This window comes from Condylura cristata, unplaced genomic scaffold, assembly GCF_000260355.1.
Source record: "Condylura cristata isolate star-nosed mole 26May11 unplaced genomic scaffold, ConCri1.0 scaffold00006, whole genome shotgun sequence".
In the NCBI taxonomy this organism is placed as follows: Eukaryota; Metazoa; Chordata; class Mammalia; order Eulipotyphla; family Talpidae; genus Condylura; species Condylura cristata.
The window spans coordinates 38,760,802-38,782,529 of record NW_004567107.1 but is presented as its reverse complement, the minus strand read 5'-3'; the positions used below and the strand labels follow the sequence as shown (position 1 = coordinate 38,782,529).

The window sequence follows — 21,728 nt, the reverse complement described above, 5'->3', positions numbered from 1 at the left end:
CATATCACATTGAACTGAACTATTTTAATAAAATGATCACCTAATTTTAAAAAAAAGGAGAAAATTCAATAGCTCAAAACTTTTAAATAATAGGACTCTCCTGTTAGCTCTTGCCTGCCTCCTTTCCCAAAATAATTTACTGACAAGTGAAAGGTGAACACTAGGGAATAATTGGTAGTCATTTACAACCCACTTCAATTTTCCATGTTGGGGCAAAGATACAAGACTCAAGGGTAACCATATTTCTCAAAGGCCACACATACCATCATTCACAAAGCCTATTGGCAAATAGCATCTATCAAGCAAGTGTCAGCTGCAGGTATTTGAATCCTCAGGGCTGGTCTACTCTTTATGTATCATAAATGTTGATCAAAAAAGCAACTGAACTAAGGGAGAGTAGCAGCATTAAGTAATTGTGGATAGTTCATCCCTGGTTAAACAAGTATCTGTGGACTCTGAGCCTCAAAGTTTCCTAACTAAGGAATAAGAAGCGACTTCACATAACCAAGGTTTGTCTTTCTTTTGAAGTTGTTTTGATTTCCTGAGCAATTTTGCATGAGAAATGTCAGGCATTAAAAACTCTGTTGAAAAGAGACTCATATACACACAACTAGGAAAAGAATGTTATCCTGGGGGGAGTACCCAATTATCAGGCACTTTTTCCTCAACACTTCCTCCATTGAAGAACAGTCCCAAGTGTCAAAGCAGATCATGATGGCTTCTTACCTTGACCTTGTCTCCTGTCATTTTCCTGTCAGAACATCACTATCTTCTTTGTCTAGTTGCATCCAGCTACTTTTAATTCCTTCTCTTCCCCGCTGTGCTGACTGGATGATTAAGCATTAAGCTTTATTCTTTTTTGAGATAATAATTTTAAAAAAAAAAATTGCTGCTGGGAATGAAATGACAACTTTAAAGACAAGTTTTGAAAAAGAAACTACTTGAATGCCAGCAAGATTAAAATTTTGAAACAGAAACACATCCCCTTTGGGTCTTTGTACCCAGGAGGGTCCTAGCTTGTAAAGACCACTGTTGATTGGTTCTCTCTTTTAGTGCTTCAGAATGTGGATATTATAGTTGACTGGGTTCATATCCCAGCAATGCCACTTACAAACAGGGATACTGACCAATTTACTTTTTCTCTCTCTTTGTATCTATTAAAGTGGAGACATTCGCCCCTAACTCACAGAATTCTGAGGACTGACCACAAGTGAATATCTGAGCCCTAAAACATGAGGTGTATTCAATCTAGTGCATTACAAAGAGATGTGCAACTTTGGATTTGAATAAAAATCTCATCTAGGAAACATTGTGATGACCCTGATTACATATAACCTAATAATCATACATGCAGATGTTTTTATTTTTACTTTCTCCCTGTTAGCCACCTCCTGGGATGGACACAAGAGCTTCATATCTGCATATATAGAGCTCTCTGCAAATAAAATTGAGTAGCCATTTCATTTGACTGACCTCCTGCTTCATTTTCTTCCTCAGGTTCTGGAAAGCTTCAAGATCATGGATTATAGCCTTTTGCTGGGAATCCACATCCTGGACCATTCCCTCAAAGAGAAGGAAGAGGAGATCTCACAAAATGTGCCTGATGCAAAGCGACCTGGAATGCAGAAGGTCCTCTACTCAACAGCAATGGAATCCATTCAGGGTCCAGGGAAATCTGGCGATGGGATCATCACAGAGAACCCAGACACGTAAGTACAGCTACCCGCCTGCCCACCCTCCTGACCATGGCAGGGAGGCACTGGGTAACTCAATACAATCCTGTTCCCTTCATGGTGGTTCTTTGGGAATAGATTCCTAACTGGGACTGAAAATGATTATGCCTGCCTTTGTTTCCATTCATCTAGAATATCTAGATGAGAGGCATTTCTTACACATTATTATCATTCTTTCATCCACATGATGGTTTTTCCCCAAATGGTTCCATTTTTTTAGCAATGGCTAAAAATGTTTGCATCCACATTTACTGCATATCAAAACATCTACCACAAGAGGATGACTACACTTGGAATTTAAATAAACACATATTTAAGCAAATACATGATATGTTTACCATGCAGAGCTTCTTATCTGTACAAGAGGATTCAGTTTTTCCAGTTCTGCACCCAGGCTGATGCAATCTCTTGCCTCAGTAAGATGTGATAGAAACTGCAGGAGCAGTTTGCAATAAGTACATATTGACCAAAAGAAATAATTACACCCAAAGGTAATCATTGAAATGGTTGACTAGCTCACCTTTGTGTAGAGAAAGCAAAGGAGGCAGAAAGCAAGAAATCATATTCATTGGTCATCAGTGCCTGCCTTCTAGGATTCTCTAACAATGACTAAGTCACAGGCATATTTCACTTTTATAGGGGAAATTAATACACATTTAACTTTTTTAAATCCTTACTTGTAAACCCGTGTAAATACTCAATAATCAGCTAGACAAATTAGTATGTATCAGTATGGTAAAATACTACCCAACCATTGTAAAACATATCAGTGTTACATATAAAGAAATGTCCATCATGTAACAAGTGAAAAATTCAATGTATAAAACATGGTAAGTTATGTAATAAATACTTTTTTTGTTGAATACTGAGCATACACACAGACACATATATATATGTATGTGTATATATGTGTGTGTGTGTGTGTGTGTACTGGAAAGCTACCAAATCCTAGAAATTGACTGGTCCTTATGTGTTTTTCTTTGTACTTTTATATTTATATTTTTTATTTAAAAATCTCATAAGGAATATACAAAACACTGTATTTTTAAAAAGCAGTTCATTAAAATGCTTTGAAAATTCTCGCAGTGTTAAAATAGGATTTATTTTTTACTTTACAATGAAATTTTTACTTTTTTTTTATTGAGGTCACATTGGTTTATGACACTCTCAATGTGATTCAGAAACACAAGCCCTTTGATTATACCTCTTCAGATCCCTCCTCCACAGCCCACCCACACCCACAGCCATACCCACACCAAGGCACTCAGAATTCTCCACTGTAATGGGTGAGGTCCAACCCCATTTTGTTCCCCTCCACATCTCCCTGTCTTATAACCTATTCTTTCAGAGTGTATTACTGGTTTGGTTTTGTCTGACCTTTGTTTTGATTCTCTATATTCTATGTATCAGTGGAACCATCCAGTATTTATCTTTGTTCTTCTGACGGACTTCACTTAGCATAATCCCCTCCTGTTCCCATTCATTTCACAAATTGCAGAAGTTCATCTTCTCTTCAGTGCTGAGTAGCAGCCCTTTGTGTGTATGTACCACATTTCCTGATCCACTCCTCTTCCTTGGCACTTAGTCTGTTTCTATAATTTAGCTATTGTAAATAGGGCTGTACGCAACAAAGTAGTACACAGATCTCTTCAAATGAATATTTTAGCGTTCTATGGGTAGATACCTAGGAGTGGGGTTGCTGAATTGTGTGGTAGATGTATTTTTATATTCTCAGGCACCTCCATATTGTGTTCCACAGGGGCTGGGTAAGTATTTTTTACATTTCCAGCAGCAGTATAAGAGGATTCCTTTCTTCTCTACTTCCTCACCAGCAATTGTTTCTGGATTTTATGATATAGGCAACTATTTGTGGTTTTGATTTTAATTTTCCTGATGATAAGTGATGATGAGTTTTGTCTCTATTTTCATTTCCATATTAGTCATCTATGTATCTTCTTTGGAGAAGTTTCTCTGCCCAATTTTTTTTTTTAAATTGGGTTGTTTTCTTTATGTTGCATTGTATGATTTTTTTACATATCTTCGATGTTGGTCCTTTATCAGGTTTATGATATCCAAATACTTCCCCCCTTTAGTAGGATATCTTTTTGTTTTACTGATAGTTTATTCATAATGCATAACTTCCTCAGTTTGATGTAGTCCCCTTTGTTTATATTCTCCTTGTGTCTCTCCCATTGGAGACAAATCCACAAAGATATCACTGAACCAGCATTGTAGAGTGTTTTGCCTGTTGTTTTTTTTTTTCCCTCCCCCCCAATGTATTTTATGATTTCAGGTCTTCAAAATCCACGTCTATCCAAATCTTTAACCATTTTGACTTAATTTTGAACCCAATTAACTCCAATTTTTTTTAACTTTACTTAAAGCCTTCCAATGAATGTAGGATATTCTCAAATGCTTTCTCTGCATCTATTGATATGATCAGATGATTTTTTTTATGATAGGAGAGATAGTTCAGAATTGAAGTTTGTCAATATTTATTTATAATCTCTTTGTTAGAGATGGTCTTTAACTTACTATTTTTACATCCTAAAATACTCTTGTTCTGTCAACAGGATGGGAGGCATTCCAGCTAAAAGCCATAAGGGAGAAAAGCTACTTTTATTTATGGGCATTATTGACATCCTACAATCATATAGGTAAGAAGTTTTTAGTAATCTTTCATCATTTCAAAGTAAATCAAAAAATGGTTTTGAGAATTTATCAAATGTGAGTGGTTTCAAATACTCATTTTTATTTTTATGTTATATTTAGGTTAATGAAGAAGTTAGAGCATTCCTGGAAAGCTCTTGTTTATGATGGGGTAAGTGGCTAATATTCCTTGTTAAACTATATATACTTTCTGAGATCTCAGTGATTTGAAACTCTATCATGGAAACCCTGTCACTAGACATGAAGAGTAAAGGAAACAAAAGTCTATAAATCTCAGAATCATAGGTTAGCAAGGTTGGTTCAAATTTAAGAACAAAGATAACATTTGAAACTCTGTTCAAATACAGGGCACCAGATAGAAGCTGGTGGTGAGGTAGAGACCAAGAAAACAATGTGGCATCTTCTGTATGAAATCTCAAGGGCCCAATTAAGAGATGATCATGGTGAGAAAGTAGAAAACTTTTTCACAGACATTGGGATGACCAGTAAGACAGTTGAAATGAACTCACAAGACAAACTCCAGAGGGCTCAAGTCTGACCTTCAGGTGGTCAGTCATGGATGGGACACATTTTTACCATGTGGTTCCACACATTGCAGTTGGCCTTTCTTAACCTGCTTTCCTGTCTGTGTCAGAGGCACAGTACCTAGCACTTCATAGGGCTGATGTGAAGAATCAGTAAAATAATGCATGGTATCATTCAACACTATGTCTAACACATTTGAAAGACATAGGAAGTAAAAGTGGGTAAGTTGTAGATTTATATGAGTTGAAGCCTGATTGATCGGAGGGTATCTTCGGAACCTGGAATTGTCATAAGAAAAAAAAGTCAATTATCAAAGGGCAGTTTCTCTCTCTCTCTCTGCCTCCCCTCTTTTACCTCCTTTTATCCTTTTTCTTTTTCTCCCCATTCCCCCCACCACCACTCCCATCTCTCTTTCTCTCACCCCCATCTAAATGTTAGATTTGAACTTCCTGCTACTGGCAGAACATTTACTGCCCTGAGACTCCCTCAGTTAATTACTTGAAGTGACACTTCCGGAGAATATATTGCAAAGATTTGATCGTGCTTCTTTTTTAAAGACGTTAGCAGATGCTTTCTTTTGAAAGAGGATAAATTATAGATGCTATTCTTTTCCTTTCTTGGAAAAGAACTCCCACTCCTTAGTTCTGTAAAAGGCTGGTAAAAAAGTTTCAATGAGAAAAATCTGCGTTTTCAACAGGCTAAGGCATGACCTTTGTCAGAACACAATTTTAAACAGTAGGTTCACAAGTTTGTTTCTAAGAATTAGGTTTATTCAAATCAAAGAGTGAGAATGATAGGTTAATTTTTTTTTTTCCTTTCAGTGAGAGAACTTGAAACTATATAATGCATTAGACATGGAAGGAAGAGAGTAAATACTTCTGTTTTGTTCCCCTTCTGTTTTCCATCCTGTTACTAGATGGGGTTTCTGATCTGACTGGCCTATGCGCTAGTAGATATTTTGAAGCCCACTATCTTTGTCTAGTTAAATATAGCTTTTAGGTTTTGGATTCTCTTTCAAAGAGAATCTCTGTGTTGATCATATATTTGTGAAACTGTAAGCAGTCATTAGGAATTATTTTTGTTTACAAACATTCCTCTCATTTAACAGTGGTTATTCATACCAAAGAGCCATACTCACTGTTCTTGGAAGGCAGGCCTGAGTCTTAGTTGTCTTGTATCCTACTGTATTTATGAATTACTGTACTGGTTGCAAATATGTATCCACTTTAGACAGGAGCTGTCAGAATTGGGAGTACTTATTAAAGCAAATGGAAATTTCCTACCACACCTACATCAACTGGTAGTCTAGAAGACTGTTGTAATTTATACAGAGATGATTCCTTTATAATGGTGCCCATAGCCTGCTGATTACAGAGTTACCTTATACCTCATGTAACATACTATTTCACAGATCAAAATACTGAGGCATCAAGACACTGTCTGTCTAAGATCACACTGCACTTTAAAATTAGACAGTACCCCGAAACCAGTATTTTTTTTTCCTTCCAGTCACACTACAGATACTTTATAGTACACAAACTTAAATTTTTTAAGCTTTCCTGTTGGAATCCACAGACCTGGAAACAAAATGGAGCACTAAATAAACATGTCTGCTTTTTCTAGAAATGTCTATCTTGGAAAATAAATAAATGATTATTACATAAACGAATTATCTCCTTCATCAATCTCCTTTGCTGGGTTTATAATGGAATGCCCCTTTAGTCCTAAAAACTACTGCCCAGCATGAGAGAAATTGAGTTAACAAATTAATTCAATTCAACTCTAACTAATAGCCACTAATTCAGTATAACAGGGGTCATCAGTCAGCCTTGTCTCCTAGGAGTCTTCCCAGCGTCTGCCTGCCTTATTACTTGAAGACGAAGCCTGAATGTCATTCTAGCATGAGGGCTGTTTTGCCTTGTTAATCTCCTTCCCCAATTTTTGTTCATGACTAGAAATGTTAACCTTCATTTCAGATGTCACTTGGGGCACTGGTTGCCTGCATCTAAGAAAGGAATTTTAAAACCCCTCTTTTGCAAAATGGAATAATGATCAGTTGTTTTGCTTTATAAAGTAATCTTCCCCCTATCCATTTATTGATCTCATTTATCTTGAGTAGCTAAAATTTTTGCCCAATGGAGTCTCACACCTTCCTCCCCTGGTGCTCTGCCCTGACTCTCCACATCCTCACCCACTGGGTGAGGGCCCTGGCTAACAGAGGACCAGTTGCCTAGATCTTTATTCTAGCTTGAAATGAAATGTCTGAAAGGTAAACCTATGATACTTGATTTGTCTTTTCAGGACACTGTTTCAGTTCATAGACCAAGTTTTTATGCAGACAGATTTTTAAAGTTTATGAATTCCAGAGTTTTCAAGAAAATTCAAGGTAAGATTCTTATGAAAAATTTTCTTTAGCACTAATTCACTGACTTCAGTATGTGTATTTGCTTTTTATTGAATGAATTGGACTGTTTATCTCCTTTAGCAGTAGTCACATAGTAACCACATTCAGTATCCTGATCAGATGCTTAATGATGCCATAATCATGATGGTCTATTTTTTAAAAAAAAGATTTATTTATTTGTGCATACAGAACTGGGGTACAGGCCAGAGGCTCAGGGGTGGTGAGAGGCTTCACCAGAGACAGAATGGGGAGATCAGATCAGACAGGCAGATTGATGAAGCACACTGCTAAGGGGAACAGCGGGCAGGTCAGGAGAGGTCTGCCACGCCATGTGGTCACCTCCGGGGCAGACGGGAATCGAACTCATGTGCAAGTGGTTTAAGCTTCTTAGTGCAGTGCTTTAACCCGCTGCGCCACAAGGGAGGGTCCCATGATGGTCTATTTTTATGATGGAAAAAATTAGGAAGTAAATGTCCAGCTCAAGAATATATTGGTTAAACATTGTACAGTATAATCACATCATGAAGTAATATGCAGTCAGTAAAAATAATGCATTAAAATTTAGTACATATATAAATTTATTCATGCACATATTATTATTTGTCTGTATATCTAAAAGCACAACAAAAATCTCAAAGGTGGTATAAACAATTTTACTGTTATTATCCTAATGAAATGTTCTCAGGATAGAATGTTTTAGATCACAAAAGTTTTAATACTTAGAAACTAAAATCAGACAAAGTATCTTTTCAATCACAGTGGAATGAACAAAAATTGGAAACTGAAAATTTACAAAATTGTGAAATTTTAACAATATACTTAAACTACAAATAAATCAAAAAAAGAAAGCCAGAGGCATTAGGAAAAAAATAGGAGATAAATGAAAGCAAAATACATGCCAAAAACTTAGAGCATGCTAACAATGGTTATGCTGAGTCAGGATGTTACATAGAATTTATTTTCCTTAGTATTTACTTATCATTGATTTATTTTATTAATGAAGCTTCATTTTCTTAAATTCCTGTTACTATTTTGACAGTGTAGGATTCCTCCCCTCCGGTGTGGTCATAGCTCTCCCATGTCCTGAGTACCCACAGTCCTCCGCCACAGTCCTTGTCTCTCTCCAGGCCCCTTCCCATTTCCACCCGCCCCACCCCTTCATTTCCTCTTGTACACCTCACATCTGTGGTCAGTTTCCAAGAGTTCATTTTAAAGTTTGTCATTTTTTGACCCTCTGTTTGGTTTCTCTGTATTCTATATATAAGTGACACCAGCCCATTTTTATCTTTCTCACTCTGGCTTACTTCACTTAGGATAATCCCTTCTAGCTTCATCCTATATTCATATTTCATTTTCTTCTGTAGATATGTATTTTTACGTAGTAACTTTTTAAACTATATTAAAAGGATAAAATAGGCCTATTATTACATTTATTGTAGTTTTATCAGTTAGTTATTTTTTGGTCCAGTTTCATAAGCTACAAGACAATTTTGCCATACCAAAAAACTTAAAAAAGGTAGAATGCTCATATTTTATATTTACATGAAACAAATTTTTCTTGTTATACTTATTTGAATTTTCTGTTAATGAAAGTCAACAGTTATTTAAAAAGTCTTTTTATTTTTCCAGCTTTTTGAGATATAATTGACATAAAGTATTATGTAAGTTTAATATGTACAACTTGATGGGTTGATATTTATGTATATTGCAAAATAATTATCAAAATTTGGTTACATCCATCACCTCGCTTACCTATAATTTTTGTGTTTGCTAAGAACATTTAAAATCAACTCTCTTAGCTATTGTCAAGTATATAAAATAGCACTATTAACTATATGCAATGCTATGTATTAGCTTCCAAGAACTTACTTATCTTACGGCTAGAAGTTTGTCCCTTTGATCAAGATTTTCTCATTCCTCCATGCCCAGCCCCAATTCAACTTTGTTGAGCCTATTTTTATGAGTTCAGAAATTTTAGACTCTGCATATAACAGAGATCATAAACTATTTGTCTTTCTCTGACTTATTTCCTATGCATAATGTAGTCAAGTCACTCCACATCATCACAAATGGCAGAATTTCCTTCTTTTTAATGGCCAAAAAATATTTGTGTGTTTGTTTATGTACACCACATCGCATTTTCTTCATTCACCTGTGCATGGACTTCTAGGTTGTTTCCATGTCTGAGCTATTGTGCGTAACACAGCAGTGAAAATTGAGATTCAGCTGTCTCTTCCCAATAGTGATTTCATTTGCTTCAGATATATATACCCAGAAATAGTTCCATGCAGTTTTCATGGTGGCTGGACCAATTAACATTCCCACCAACACTGCACCAGTGTTCTCTTTTCTTTCCACCCTTATCAATACTTACTTTTATCCTTTTGATAATAGTTATCCTGCAAGATGGGAGGTAATATGGCATTGTGGGTTTGATTTGCATTTTCCTGATGATTAGTTATGTTGAGTATCTGTTCATGTATCTGTTGATCATTTGTGTGTCTTAGGAAAATTGTTTGTGTCTTTTTAAATTGAATTCTTTCTTTACTATTGAGTTGTATAAGTGCCTTATGTACTTTTTATTCTTAACACTTTGTCTGACATATGGTTGGCAAATATCTTTTCCCTTCTGTAGGTTACCTGTTCATTTTGTTGTTTCTTTTGTTCTGTAGAAGCTTTTAGTTTGATATAGTCCCACTTGATTAATTTTGCTTTTTTGTTTCTACTTTGGGAGTCATATCCAAAAATTCATTGCTAAGTGCAATGTCAAGGAGACTTCCCCCTATGTTTTCTTCTAGGAGTTTTATTGTTTCTGGTCTTATATTCCAGTCTTCAATTCATTTTGAATTCTTTTGTGAGAGTAAAACATTTTCTTTGTGAAAATTCTGGAAACTACAAAGGATGCAAAGAAAACAATGAAAATTACTTAAAATCCCACAACCCAAATATGTGTACTACTAATGTTTTATGCTAGTTCCTGCCAGTTTTTATTTCTGTGCTTTGTAAGTATTTCTCTATTCCTTTATGTAAAATGGTAACACAGTGACATACACTTAGAGTGTGTATGTCCTCAATTTTTCACAGAATATTATAATGTGAATAGTTTGCTAGATCATTGATATTCTACAAAGTCACACTTTAGTACTAAAGTAATATTTCATTCAAACCTTATATAATAAAATTTAAAGTGTGCATCATTCACTCAACGTGTAACTACTACATTAAGTTCACAGTAAACATCCACTTCTATCCTACAAAGACACAGTTGAAAGCTGCATTACAGCCCCTCCCTGGTGGCACACGGCGTTAGGATGCAGCACAGCAAGCCGGTGCAGCAGCTTCAGTGCAGGTTCAATCCCCACCCTCGAGGTGATACATGTGGCACCATGGACCTCTCCTGTCTCGCCCACTGCTCCCCTCAGCAGTGTACTTCATCCATTTGCCCATTCTGCTCCCCACTGTGTCTCTGGTGAATCCTCTCACCACCCCTGCATCTCTGGCCTGTACCCCAGTTCTGCATACATAAATAAAAAAAGAGAGCTACTCTCAAATCTTTAAAAAAAAAAAGTTGCACTACATTAAAATTATGTGAGTATGTCATAATCTGTTCAACCATTCTTTTAAGTATCGGGCATTACATTGTTTCTCCATAACTAAGGTTTTATGAACAGCACTTCAAATAAATGTGTCAAATTTATGATTCATTCCCTTTTTTGCTTACACTTTTCTTACTTTTGTACAATGTATGCATTCTCATCTTGGTGACAGTCCCAGTGAAATTCCCACCCCCCATTCACCTGTGCACCATCACAACCGTCCCCTGGGCTCTTCCTACCCCTGTTTTGATTCTATGCCCTCGTCCTCCACTGTAGAGTGTCTCTGGCTTATAGATGCCTGTTGGTTTTGGTTTTACTTTTTTATAGTTAACATTTTTTCCCCCGATCTCATATTTGGATCATTTACATTCCTCTAAGAGTAAAACCATCCAGCATTTTTCTTTTTCTTTCTGGCTTATTTCACTGAGCATTATCTCTGGTAGGGCTGTTTCTGTAGAATGGAGTTCAAAAGGTACAGTAGGGGGCTAAAATACATATAACTCCACAGAAAGATTATGCCACTGTGGACTCCACAAGAATCTGTGTTCCAGCCCTTAGCCAGAATTACTCCTTAAATTATGCTACTCTGATAAGTAAAAAATGTTATCTGATTATCTGACTTTGCATTTCTTGAGTGCTGGTGACGTCCAACCATTATTCATGTTTATTAATCATTTGTAATTCCTTTGAGTGTTGAACTTTAAAACATTTGCACATTTGATGTAGATGTTTATTACTTTTTCAGATGATTTATATGAAGCTTACATATTAAAATTGCCAATCCGTTTTTAATCTGACTTCTAAGAAAAACTTAAGTATTACATTTGATTATCTCCATGGAGTCTTTAAATTGTCGTCAAATGGTGGCCACCATAAATTGACTACTTTTATTTTCTAAGTTAGATCATAAGATAATACTGGTTCAGACCGCAAGCTTGTTGAATGCCAACTCGCAGTTCAGATTTTCAAGGAAGATTTTCCACCTCCACTTACTCTTTGTTAACTTTTGAAGGTGAAGTTTTTTTCGGCCCCTGGTGGGTTATATGGCTCTTGGTGCCCAGATTTAAAGTTGCTTCTCCAGAAGATTCTCCATCATGGGAGCTTTTTTTCTTTTCTTTGTCTCATATGAATCAACAGCATCTTTACTTCTGTGAAAAAAAAGGAAGATTTGCAAAATTTCCTACATAGTTTATCCAGTTTAATGCAACAAGTCTTTTACTTCTCATGTAGTCCTATCTGTTGGTTTTTCCCATTAGCATTTCTTAATTTATTTTTATGACAGCTCTACTGAAATATCAGTGACATACCATGAAAAGCATATAGTTCTTTAACTCTTAGTATATTTACAAAGTCTTAGTATATTTGCAACTATCAACACTATCTAATTTTAAAACATTTTCATTGTCCCAGAAAGAAACGCATTACCTCAAAGTAGTCTCTCTCTATTCCCGCCTCTTCCCAGCACTGTATGGATTTGTCTATTCTGGTTGTGTCATATAAATGGAAATATATAGTGTGGCTTTTGTACTTGTCTCACAGTTAGGTATGTGTTATTATTTCATTTTTAGTATATGATTGGAGATAGGTTTCAACTCCACTCTTTTCATATAGGTTTGTCCCAGTACCATTTGCTAGAAAGCTTATGCTTTCCTCTACTAAATACCCTACTGGAAACCAACTGTTGACAGTATTAGGATTTATTTCTAAACTCAATTGGAGAGTGTGTGTCTTTTCAGTTGTTTCTTTTCAAAATTGTTTTAGCTAGTCAGGGTTCCTTGCATTTCTATATAAACTTCATAATCAACTTTTCAATTTCTGCAAAAAAAAAAGAGAGAGAGAGAAAAAAAACATGGCGTTTTGACAAAGAGTTATGCTGGATCTTGTAGATCAATTTGAGGTGTATTACCATCTTAACAATATTAAGTCTTTCATTTGTGGCCATGAGGCATATTCTACTTATTTAGGACTTCATTTGTTTGTTTAAACAATGCGTTATAGTCTTCAGTATGTAAGCCTTGCGCTTTTGTTAATTTACCTCAAGTGCTTTTTAATGCTATTGTAAATGGAATTTTTTTTTCTTTTCCTGTTAATCATTCCTGTGTTTACAAAGGACTTTGCCATTGAAAAATCAGATAAATGTGCACCCACCTTTTCTTTTAGTTTTTATAGGTTGGTTTTCATGTTATTCTTTAATTTTTGTGCTATTTGTTTTAGAGTATCAAGTGAGGAAGTCCAATCTCGTTGCTTTTTTTTTTTCCTTCCCAAGTATTGTACCATTTTCCCAGTGCTGTTTTTCAGTAAATCCTTTTCCACTAATATGCATATCAAAATACTTTATCACTTTAGCTTATTGCCTGGAGAGTAATGATAATACCTGTAGTGCTGCCACAGTGGCAAAGTGATGCCAGCTACTTTCCCTGCTTTTTTTTTTTCCTTAACACACTCTGTCTAACATACTATACATTATATATATATACACACACACACACACATATATATGTATATATATATATACATTATATATGTATATATGTATATATGTATATATATATATATACATTATATATATATATATATATATATATATGTGTGTGTGTGTGTGTGTGTCTTATATGGATTCTAACTGATGCTATTCAGTGTTTCCATTTAAATGTAATCTCTGCCTTATTCCCAGGACCTAGTACAGGGGGTGTAACTTTATGTATGTATTTTTTGAATGAGTGGCAAGTATAATTGGTATCATCTCTTTAATATTGAGAACAAATCCTGTCATTGATTGCCTCCATTTCAGGGTAAATTAGCCATGCATTCTCTGTTTTCATGTTCCAGCTTTCCTTTTTTATATCTTAAAAAATCAAGCCTCCATTTGACATCTTTTTCCTCCTTTTGCAGCCAGACACACTTGAGAGGTGGAGCCACTGATGTTTCATGTCCTTACTTCTGTCACTCTTCATCATCACCCACTGGCTTTTGACCACCACCCACCCCTCAGCCCATCAAAATGCTCTTTTCCTAGTCATTAGCAATCATTGTTGAGCTATTAAAAACTTTCCTTTTTCTCAAAATTGTAATATTTGAGGTCCTTGGTATGAGATCTCCCTGAGATGCACTTTTCATTGGTCTTTCATCATGCAGGGTTCTCCTGATTCCCTTTCAGCTTCTCCTGCCCCTCCTTGGCAGCTGTCCTCTGCCTCACCTTTGTGTCTGAGTGTTCATCAAGGTCCAGGCTCCGACTTTCTCTGTTCCCTTCATTTGACTCTCTCAGAGTGATTTCTTATAAGTCTACCTTATAAGGTAGACTTCGGTCTACCTTATAACTTATTTAAAATCACTTTTAATCTACTCCTCACATCTCTAACAACTGCACATGCCAATCCAACCTCTATTTTAGTGCTCCCAGTTCCATAAACTTGGTGTGCGCAAGGTGGAACCTGCCTGCTCCCTTCTCACATCCTACCCTACTCTACCCTGCCCTCCCCTACCATTTTTCCCAAGGACATGCCTCATTTACAGCCTTAACAGCCCACCCCGTGACCCAGGCTGGCAATGCTGGTATTATTCTTTGACTCCTTTTGCTTACTACCTACATATTGTCACTCAGCATCACCTCTTTTGGTGAGAAGATTCCTAATTTAGCCATTTTGATTTGTTGTGATTTTGAAGGAATTGTAAATGGTGGTTTTTACACTGGTCCCTTGCCTCTGGTCATGTTCCCACACAATCAGATTGCAGCCCAAAGGATCAGTTCAAATTCTCATTTGCTGTTGCTAATTTCTGATAAAATCTTGCCATACTAAAAACATTGTTTTCGTTTTAACTTCCATGGATTCACAAATGCACAAACTCCTTAAATTAGCTTTGGAGTCCCTTTGCAATTTAGCATCTCTTTCCCATCCCTGTGACTCTCACACCCCATTCCATGTCATACCCTATGACAGCCAGCTGGCTCTGGCCAGCCCCAGTGGCTCTGAATTTGCAGTTACCCCTGAACATTCCAGCTGTCCCAACTCTTCACACCAAACTTGTTATCTACAGCACTCTTTCCATTTCCCCTTTTGTGCCTTCCGGTCTCAACTTAGGTAGTGCTCAGCAGTCGAATTTAACCACACTGTGGGAAAGAGCTGTCTTCTGCCTCCTGCCCAGTCAGACTTTGAGTTTCTTTAAAAGTAGAGACTCTGTCATGTATTACCAGCACCTATGCATTTCCTAGCACATTGTAGGCACTCATTCATTATTTTATAAATAATTGATAAAAAGTGGAATTTTCACCTAAGACCAGCATTTCGAGGATTATCAATGTAATTTGTAAAGGTGACACTTTAAAATACAACATGCTTTATCAACTATGATTCATTTAAAACCCTTAATGCCTAGGAGCACATTTTTCTTTCTATGTGAAAACTCCCCTTCAACAAAGGAAAACACTACCTGGTGTTCAAATTTCTTTTTTTTTATGCTTTTTTTTTTTCAACTTAAGTCCATTCTCCCACCTCATAATTGAGTAAACTACCAATGCAATAATGTTTAAAAAAAAAAATCACCTCAGTCTTTCTGGAAATATTAGCTGCCATAATGTTGAAACTTCACTGAAATTCTATATCCAGATAAAATATCTAAAAGTACTAAAACATAGTTTCCTGAACAGAACATAGTAGAATCTTAAAAAATCAGTTGTCCTAAGATTTCAGAACAATAATGCATTAATTCAACAAACATTTGAACACCTGTTATATATTTAGCACTACGTTAAGCAATTATAACATAGCAATGAATTTTAAATTAATTCCTCCTTCAGTAATTTTATAGATTGTATTGTATCAGGGATCAGAATATACAACAATTTTATAAGATAATAAAGAAATTGTTAAAAGTTTTTGCATACACCGCTATAGGTACACAGAAATAAGACCAATTCTTCCATAAAAGTTTTACAGAGGGATAAGTATTTTTAGCTAAATCCTACAATTACAAGCCACTGTTCATTAGGAAAAGAGACAAGAAGTAGTAGCATATACAAAGGCCCACGGGTAAAGATGATCATGGTAGTTTCTGGAAATGGCAGACAGGTAAACTGAAAAGCAATAAGCAATATGAGGCAGTTGAGTAGAAACATGTAGGGTAGGAAGTTGACCCAGAATGCCTACTGCCAGAAGTGGCTTAAGCAAAGACAAACCCAAGGGTTTCTGTAGCACAAAAGAAAGTAAGTAGCAAATGAAACCATCTTTGAAAATTATTTAAGTCCATCTTTCAAGATTATCTTCTCAAAGAAAGTCTTTTAGGTATTCAATTTCTGCAAGATTCAAGTCTGTTCTACTAAATGAAGTTCAGATGACTCCTTTAAAGAAAATACTTGTTATTTAAGGCAATAGTAAACTATTTCTTCAGGTGGTCTGTGGTCTTGGCAGGCACTTCCTTGTGAGCCTGCTGTACTCCTTATTTTATGTGATACTGACAACAAGCAATTGTTTGTTCATCTAGAATCTTGGTCTTCACTCTGTCTCATACAGCAAGAACAGGCAGATTTCTGAAAGTCTTCTCCCTGTTCTTGGTGTTGCCAGCATTCTTTTGATGCTAGCTATTGCTCAGTTTAAAGATTAATTTTAACCTGAGAGATGGTTTCGCTCATAGCAGGAGTATAATAGCAGGCGAGAAAATATTTAAGAATAATGAACAGTCATATACCAGAGACATTCTGTGGTGGTGGAGTGGGGAATGGGATCAAAGATGGGGGTGGGGGAGGAGGGAAGTGCATGGGACTATGGTGATGGCACACAGGTGACTCAGTGATGGGCAACCCACGGGGATTATAACTGAGATGAAAAAAAAAATGTACAGAATGATGTAAAAATAAACTATTATAAAGAAAAAAAATTAACCTGAGAACTACAACTTAGAAAAGCAATTCTCAACCCTTTTTGTCTTAAAGCCATTTTGCATTCTTAAAAACTATTGAGGATGCCAAAGATCTTTTATTTATGAAGGCTATATTGATCTATACTTAACATATTAGAATTTAAGATTAAGAAAAAGGTAAGGTAGCTATTCATTCTTACAAGGTAGCAATTAAAAAACCCACTGTGGCCCTCCCTCTACAAAGCCACTGCAGCACGAGTTCAATTCCTGGCCAGGTAGCTGACCCACATGGCGCAGCAGACCTCTCCTGACCCACCCGCTGCTCCCCTCAGCAGTGTACCTTGCCAATATGCCTGTTCTGCTCCCCACTCTGTCTCTGGTGAATCTTCTCACCCACCACACCTCTGGCCTGTACCCCAATTCTGTAAGTATTAAAAAAAACCACTACATGTTAACATAAATCAATTTAATAAATAGTAACAACTTTTTTTTTTTTAATTTATTTATTTGTGCATACAGAACTGGGGTATAGGCCAGAGGTTCAGGAGCTGCAAGAGACTTCACCAGAGACAGAGTGGGGAACAGAACAGGCAGATCGACGAAGTACACTGCTGAGGGGAGCAGCGGGCGGGTCAGGAGAGGTCTGCCACGCCATGTGGTCCCTTCCGGGGCAGGCGGGAATCGAACTCATGCGGAAGCGGCTTTAGATTCTCAGTGCTGTGCTTTAACCTGCTGCGCCACCAGGGAGGGCCCTAAATAGTAACAACTTTTAACAAAAGAGGAGCTATGAAAAATAATCCTATTTTCCAAAACAAATAATTTAGTGGGAAAAGTACCTTTTTTCATATTTTTCAAATCTCTAATTCTGACATAATAAAAGGCATCTGGATTTTCGCATCTGCTTCTGAATTCATTCTGTGTAGCATACGGAAAACTCATGAGAGAATGGTAGTGAAAAACATAGTTACCTCTCGAAATTATTATGAAAATAATTTAAACATCGCATACCTTGAATGTGGTTCTGGGGGACCTTTGGTCCTCATGACATTTTAAGATCCTCTGACTTGTTAAAATATGGCATTGAAAGATGAGAACTGAGGGTTTATAAAAGTGAACAGAGAGCATTTATTTAAGCAAAAGCCACTGTGCTGGTGACTACAGTAGACCTGTAAAGCATGTGTGACCACTCTTTGATAGACTGGTGGGAAAACCAAAAACAACTTATATGGTCCACTAATTTGCCATTAAAATCAATTTTGATCAATTTCTGAATATTCAAAAATTCCTTTCTTCAAAGGAAAACAAACCCAACCTCACTTTGACCAGAAAATGGGATGTTTAACAGCTAGCAAATAAATCACCAATTAAGTAACACAAGAAAAACACTGGAGGCTTCATGCTTCCTGGCACTATGGATGACCTTGAGGAAGTCACAACTTTTCTGCTCTCAGTCTCTGGACCAATAAAAGGGCTGACTGCCCTCTGAAGATAAGTTGAGATAGGGCTTGTTATTTAGCCCCCTACAAAAGTTATCATGATGATAGTGTTATTATAAAACTGGTCTTAGTACACACAAACCTTCCCCTTATTTAAATGAGGAGTTGCCCCTCTATCCTTTCCTCTTGTGTAGGCCTCTAAATTTTTTCCTATTCAATTCCAGCAAACTGTCCATGCTGCGGCCCAGTAGAGCATACGGTCTGAACTCTGAGATTCCCATGGCCACACACAATTATTCTAATGCCTCGTCTGTCATGTTGACCTTGTATACAAAAGGAGAAGATACACTGTCAAAAGCAAGTTCAGGAGAAAGCATAATCAAGCTTCAGCTTCCGTTGCTCCAACTCCCCAAGGAAATCTCTAGCAGTGTTAAGCCACAAATTAGTGTAGCTAAGAATGATTATAAACGGGACATGAGGCTGAAGCTTAAGCAGCTCCCATTAGCATATCATAACCAAGGTCACAGCCATCAGAGACATGATTGATGGTGAAGCGCATTTGCCTTGGTTCTGGGTCCAAACATACTTCTTAAGTTGTACAATACTGTTTGGACAAAGATGGGGAATGAATTATACATCTGACGTACCCATGAGCTAGAAAAAACTCCAAAGGGCAGGAAATATCAGTGAAAAGTCACTGAAAGGAAAAAGCGACCAGAAGGAACTTGGCTAAATTGGGTAACCAGAGTAGAAGATTAAACATTGGCATATTTAGAAATTTCCAGTCCCAAGTTAATAAAATTAGGGTCATGTGAATTCTCCGTGTGTTTACTAACCCACCCAGCTCCCTCCTAGAAGAGAATGAAAATTTGCGTAGGGAATGAAAAATAATTCTCTATGAGTAAAATATTTGAATTTCACTTCAAGTAAGACTTCTGGAGAGAAATTTCAACTCAAATGTATTCTAGGATAATCTAATCAAGTCAAATCCTATTAAACAGATAAAATTCCGAAATACAATTTCTTCCCCCCTTTTCCAAATATAGATATGACAAGCTTCTTGTGTTCCATTCAAACAACTACCAAAATGTGTAAAATATTCATTTTCTAAAAAAAATTCTAGTGGGGTTTTACATAAGTATATTTGTCTCCCTCTTCCTTCCTGTCCAGCTCTGAAGGCCTCACCTTCTAAGAAGCGGTGCAGCTCTATTACCGCCCTGAAAGCAACCTCACAGGAGATTGTGTCCTCAATCAGCCAGGAATGGAAGGACGAAAAGCGTGATTTACTGACCGAAGGGCAAAGCTTTAGTAGCCTTGATGAAGAAGGTAAAGGCTTGTAACTTAAGAAAAACAAAAAATACACCTTATAGTTTTCATTTATATAGCCATGTAAATGTTAATAATAAGAAGAAAATACCTGCTTTAAGAAATAACATCTATTAAGTTTTAAGAGAATACTTAAAAAAATTTTTATGGTATGACACATGCAATATAAAAGTTTAAAAACACATCAACAATATAATATATGGTTTGTGGTAAAAGAAAACTAGAAGATACTAAAATATTTGAAAGAAAGTATCTATAATCCCACTTTATAAAGGTTTACAAATCTTAAAATTTTGGTGTTTTTACTCTTAGACCTTAATCTATGTATTCACTCAGACATACATATATTGCATATTTATACACATGCACACTACTTATACACAGCTCTATAATGTTAACAATAATTAATCAATTTGTTTAGACCTTCCATAATGAATTTAACAAGTTTTTTTCCTATTGCCATATCATATATACCTACTTTTTGTTAGATTTATCCTTTGAATGAATATAGAAATAAAGACAGATATACTTTTATGTATTGTTCAAACACTCTTCCTAAGACTTGGGTTTTTTGGCTCTGTTGCAACTGCACAAACCTCACATCTTTGTGCTTTCTTACTTGCTGGCTGTGACTTTTGGTACAATGATGAATAGAAGTGGTGATTGTGGGCAGCCTTGCCTTGTTCTGAATTTAAAGGGACTGTTTCTAATGTTTCACTATTGAGGAAGAAATTTGCTACTTTTGATATCCATGATCAAGTCCAGGAAGTTCCTTTTTATCTCTAGTTTACTAAAATTTTTTATCAAAATGCATATTGAATTTTATCAAATTCCTTTCTCTATTCCATTGATCAGTTGGTTTTTTTCCTTCTAATCCTGTGATCTTTTAGATTTTATCAGTGTAATCATTTTTGAAACCCAGCACTTCCTTAAATTTCTTCTATTCCTTACAGAAGATTAGATCTCTTCCCTGAATTTTGAATATTCTGTTTTTCTAAGGAAGGATGGTTCTTATATAAGTATTTTCATAGGCACTTACAAAGAATAAATGAGAGTTTCCTCATTTTTTTTAAAGGCAGTCTTGCTGTTAAATGTCAAGAGCCATGGATCCTGTTCAAAGACATGTGGCTCAGAAGGGATTAAAGTGTAGTGTTGAAGCAGTTGTTTCCTGGCTCTTAAAAAGTCTAAGTTCTTAGATGTCAATTGAGAGTCCCCAATCATGCATATCCTACAGAGGGGAAGGTGGATTCCTGTCTGTTTATACATTTGCCAATCATCCTTTTAATTTCCATCAAATTATCTCCTTAAAGCTCCTAGGAGCTTTTGTACCATCTTTTGAAACAGTAAAACACTTATCAGGTTTTTAAAGGAACATGCATAATGTAATTTCCGTAAGCCATTTTGTAAATTAATGCAATTTTCTTTCTGTTTAACCTGTTTATAAAAGCTATTTTACATGTCTGCTTAGTTCAAAAGAGTAAATTAATTCATAACTTAATTTGCAGCCTTATATGTCATATGAATGCTTTTGAGTCATTTAAATTATGGTAGGTCCTGAGGCAGCATATCCTGCTAAGATTCAGGAGCATGTGTGTTGGTTTCGTTACCCAGCCCTGGGATCCCGACACAGACCGGACCTGGTGCCTAGCACACCATCACTGTTTGAAGCTGCTTCCCTGGCGACCACCATTTCTTCATCTTCTTTATATGTCAACGAACATTATCCACATGACAGAGCTACGCTTTATTCAAACAGGTAAGACAGCACCATTAAATTACCAGCCTCTGTTACCATATCAACTTCACAGCTGCACAGCATCTCCAGATGAGGACGTGCCGTCCCTATCAACCAGGACGTGCTTTGTCACCTGCCCTGTAAGTAAAAGAGAGCGAACATGCTTGATATCGATTGTGGTATGCAGTACACTATCTGATTTTTACTTACAGTTGATATTATAGCCTACAGACATTATATACTTGCTTCTGTGGAAGAAAACAAATTTTCCTTACATTTATTTCAACAATTTCTTATGGGTGGATTTTTTTTCGGCAAGAATTCTTGGTTAATATTGCGCAGGTAGCTGCAAAGACATATTAATATTCACTTTCTGGATGACTGACTGTAGTGACTATGGTAAAGAGAATCAATCCCTCCAAAGTTGTCCATGTCCTAGCCCAGCAACCT

General features: G+C 36.3%; 1 protein-coding gene across 1 annotated transcript in view; it reads left to right on the top strand.

Moving 5' to 3' along the window:
* The window catches only part of PIP5K1B (phosphatidylinositol-4-phosphate 5-kinase, type I, beta), a 269,554-nt gene that overhangs the window by 190,135 nt on the left and 57,691 nt on the right, over positions 1-21,728 (top strand). Inside the window, exons 8-13 of the mRNA XM_004677616.2 lie at positions 1,498-1,709; positions 4,307-4,390; positions 4,506-4,554; positions 7,230-7,314; positions 19,388-19,543; positions 21,155-21,299. Coding sequence (XP_004677673.1) covers positions 1,498-1,709; positions 4,307-4,390; positions 4,506-4,554; positions 7,230-7,314; positions 19,388-19,543; positions 21,155-21,299 — 731 coding nt within the window. The remainder of the gene's footprint in view (positions 1-1,497; positions 1,710-4,306; positions 4,391-4,505; positions 4,555-7,229; positions 7,315-19,387; positions 19,544-21,154; positions 21,300-21,728) is intronic.